This window comes from Panthera tigris, chromosome D4, assembly GCF_018350195.1.
Source record: "Panthera tigris isolate Pti1 chromosome D4, P.tigris_Pti1_mat1.1, whole genome shotgun sequence".
Classification (NCBI taxonomy): domain Eukaryota; kingdom Metazoa; phylum Chordata; class Mammalia; order Carnivora; family Felidae; genus Panthera; species Panthera tigris.
Window position 1 is genome coordinate 81,197,062 of NC_056672.1, and position 3,913 is coordinate 81,200,974.

Genomic DNA, 3,913 nt, shown 5'->3' on the forward strand with positions numbered 1-3,913 from the left:
TTTTCTCCTCCTCCTACTCTTCCTCCTCCTCCTCCTCCTCCTCCACCTCCACCGTTTAGTTTTCCTTCTTCCTCTCTGTCTCTCTCTCTCTCCTTCAATCAGTTTTCTATAGATCTCTATATCAAAGATTCTAAAAGAACAAGTGAAAACGCAACTTTGGCTCTCATTTGCCCATATTCGTAAAGAAAAACATTGAAGTAAATGCTCTATTAGTAACTGCCAATTCTCATTGCAAGAACCAGATGGAAAGGTGCATGTCCTAGATGACATAAGAACCATTAATTGACAGGACCTTTTATCTGTAGGTGCATTCAAGTCTATGGGAATGTCCAACCTGACAAGACTGTCTGAATTCATCCTCATAGGACTCTCCTCTCACCCTGAGGACCAGAAGCCACTCTTTGCTCTCTTTCTTATCATGTACCTGGTCACTATAACGGGGAATCTGCTCATCATCCTGGCTATCCGCTCTGATCCCAAACTCCAAAACCCCATGTACTTCTTCCTGAGCATCTTGTCCTTTGCTGATATTTGCTACACAACAGTCATAGTCCCCAAGATGTTAGTGAACTTCTTATCAGAGACAAAGACCATTTCCTATGCTGAATGTCTGACACAGATGTATTTTTTCCTGGTTTTTGGAAACATAGACAGTTATCTCCTGGCAGTTATGGCCATTGACCGCTATGTAGCCATTTGTAATCCTTTCCACTATGTCACTGTGATGAACCGTTGCTGCTGGCCTTCTCCGTAGCTTTCTCCTGCCTCCACTCCCTCCTACATGTCCTCCTGGTGAATCGGCTCACGTTCTGCGCATCAAATGTAATCCAACATTTTTTCTGTGATGTCAACCCTGTTCTGAAACTGGCCTGCTCTTCCACCTTTGTCAATGAAGTTGTGGCCATGACAGAAGGGATGGCTTCTGTGATGGCCCCATGTATCTGCATCATCATCTCTTACCTAAGAATTCTCATTGCTGTCCTCAATGTTCCCTCAGTGGCTGGAAAATGCAAAGCCTTCTCCACATGCAGCTCCCATCTCACTGTGGTGACTCTGTTTTATGGGAGTATTACCTATGTCTATTTCCAACCCTTGTCCAACTATACTGTCAAGGACAGAATAGCAACAATCATCTACACTGTACTGACATCCATGTTGAATCCATTTATCTATAGTTTGAGAAACAAAGACATGAAACGGGGCTTAGAGAAACTGATAAGCAGGATTAAGGCTCAAATGGATATGCTTTCTACTGCACAAGCCAACAAAATCCATGAACCCTGATTGCAAGTTGTGGGTGTGAGTGTGGGTGTGGGTGTGTGTTCAGACACACACATCCAGATAGACACACCTGAGGGAATACACTTTGATCAACTTTACCTGCACTGGGTACTTTCCTACCCTGCTGTTTCTGTCATACCATGGTTCCACATGACTACCCAGTCTTGGTACCAAAGCTTCAGTATAGATCATCCCCAAATACTCCCTGATTCCAGAAAATCACAATCCCTTTACTCCTTCCATACTTATTAGGAACCTCCCATATTTCCTTCTGTTTATAAATTTCCAGCCAAGTTTGGTCACTTGAATTACCAGAGAATTTTTATATATAACTATGTAGAAATCAAATATATATGTGCAAATATATTTTGCACACATAGCCACCTATTCTGTTTGAAACTGTTAGAAAAATTTTTACAGGTGTGCATACATGTGTGTATCCGCATGTGCATGCATGTCTGTGCATGTGTGTGGGTGTGTGTGTAACCTCACTCTCAGACTAGCAGACTAGGAGTTTCCCAAATATAGAGGCCGTGTTCCCTGATCATGCCATGATATAACCATGGTCCTGCTTTTACTTCTCAAAACAGCTGGATATCTTGGGCTCTGGAGTCATTAGAGTCAAAACAACTGACATCAATCACCCAACTGACTATTAGTAAACCAGCTCTGTGCCTCTATACATGTTTTGGTCTCTACACATCGCACCCTTCATATGCTCAGGGTGCATTCATCAATCTACACTTTCTGGAGCTCCTTACCTGTATCCTCTCTACAGAGGCCTATACCTCCATCTCTTCTGTAGTGTTTTTTTTTTTAATGAAGTAGTATTTTTTTCTATCAGAAATGCTTCATATGGTCACTGAAGATAGAGTAAAAATCAATGTATGTAAACTACTAGTGAGAGTCTTTGGTTTAAAAGGCCTAATATGAAAAGGCTCACAAATTAGCTGGAAAATGAATTATTTAAGAAACCAGTAAGGTGAATTACTTTACTCTTACGTAGCAAAAGAACTCTGGGCTGAATACACAAGGATGAATAAAGACTGATTACAATGTCTGCTGTAAGTATGGACACAAAAAGTACTGGTACATATAAAAAGTGCAGTTTTAGCCACCATACGCTGGGCATGTAAAAATGGAATTCATTTCTATAAATTTATGTCTGTAGTTTCACTTATCTTTTATTTTGAGCCCTCAGACTACCTAATCATAGCTCGGTATGGACGTTTCTCCATCCAATCCAATATTTCCCCAGTGACTTTTGATTTATTCATAAGCCCCATTTATTCATTTCTCACCCTTCATGGATACCATTGCTCCTTTCAAGCCCCATTTAAAACTATCAGGGCTTATCCAGCTTCTCCCTGATGTCTCCAAAGACAGACAGGGTCTCTCTTTTAGATTAGTCTATCCTTTGGTCCTGTACTGGAATCAGTTGCTGACATCTGAAGTCAGCATTTTTTCCAGTCATTTGTCACCATGAATGATGGTTAGGGCTTGCTTTTGAGATTGGTGACTGGCTTTTATGATTCCTTCTGCTCTGTAATGATGATTCAATGGTGATGATACCAGCCTTGGCCATCATGAAGGGCTTCTTGACACAGCCCTTTGATCTTAGTCTAGCCTCTTCTCTCCATCAACCTGACTTTTGTCTCTCTCATTCATCTACTTACATGAACCATTCCAGGCCTTGGAAAACATTTGTATTCCCTCCAGAAAAACACTGAGGGCAATAGCCAGTCCTCTGCTGTCTACAAATACAATGCCACCATTTTTCTATTATTCTTTGTAACTGTAAGAACAAGAGGAGCACAAATACAGCCCTCATATTGGGATCAAGGCACACATCCACTCTACTCTGAGATTCACAGACTTAAAGGACCTTGCAAGAGACTCTCTAGCATCATCAAATGTGTTCCATTGTTTTGATTTCTCCTGCAACTCTTCCCCGGATTATATGTGGATCCTAAGTGATGACTCTTAAAAAGCTAAGAATTTGGTATCTAATACATTGGGGTTGGACTGAATTGTGTCCCCCCCCCAAATTTGTAGATTAAAATCCTAACCACCACCACCCTCATCTCAAGTTGTGATTTGTTTGGAGATAGGGTTTTTAGAGAGGTAGTTAACTTAAAATGATGTCATTCAGGTGAGTCCTAATCCAGGTAGCATTCTTCCAAAAGGTGGAGATTAGGACACAGACACACAGAGGCAACCCCATGTGAAGGCACAGAAGATAGCAAGTCAAAAAGAGTCCTCAAAAGAAACCAAGCCTGTCAATACCTTAGCCTCAGATTCCTAGGCTCCAGAAATGTGAAAAAATAAATTTCCATTGCTTAAGCCACCCAGTTTGTGGCACTTTGCTATGACAGCCCCAGAAAACTAATACAATAACTTTGATAATTTTGCTGGTGAGAACTGACGAATAAACAGAACTTAATCCTCAAATATTTAATTCACAATATCTGCTTGCCACGAATCTTCCATTTTGGCAATGAAATCTGTTTTCAAAACCTGACTATCCCTAATTCATGGATTATCTCAGGCAATATAAAACTGGGAACTTAACCATAGTCTTTAGCTTGCCTAGAAATAAGACCCAGAACTCAATTAATGAGAGATGGGGGTG

At 40.9% G+C, this 3,913-nt stretch overlaps 1 protein-coding gene across 1 annotated transcript; it reads left to right on the plus strand.

The window, feature by feature from the left end:
- Positions 1-319: 319 nt before the first annotated feature.
- LOC102969625 (olfactory receptor 1L3-like) lies at positions 320-1,284 on the plus strand. Its single transcript, XM_007094525.2, is given in 2 exon segments — positions 320-731; positions 734-1,284. Coding segments are annotated over 2 exon segments (963 nt in total).
- The last annotated feature ends 2,629 nt before the right edge of the window (positions 1,285-3,913 follow it).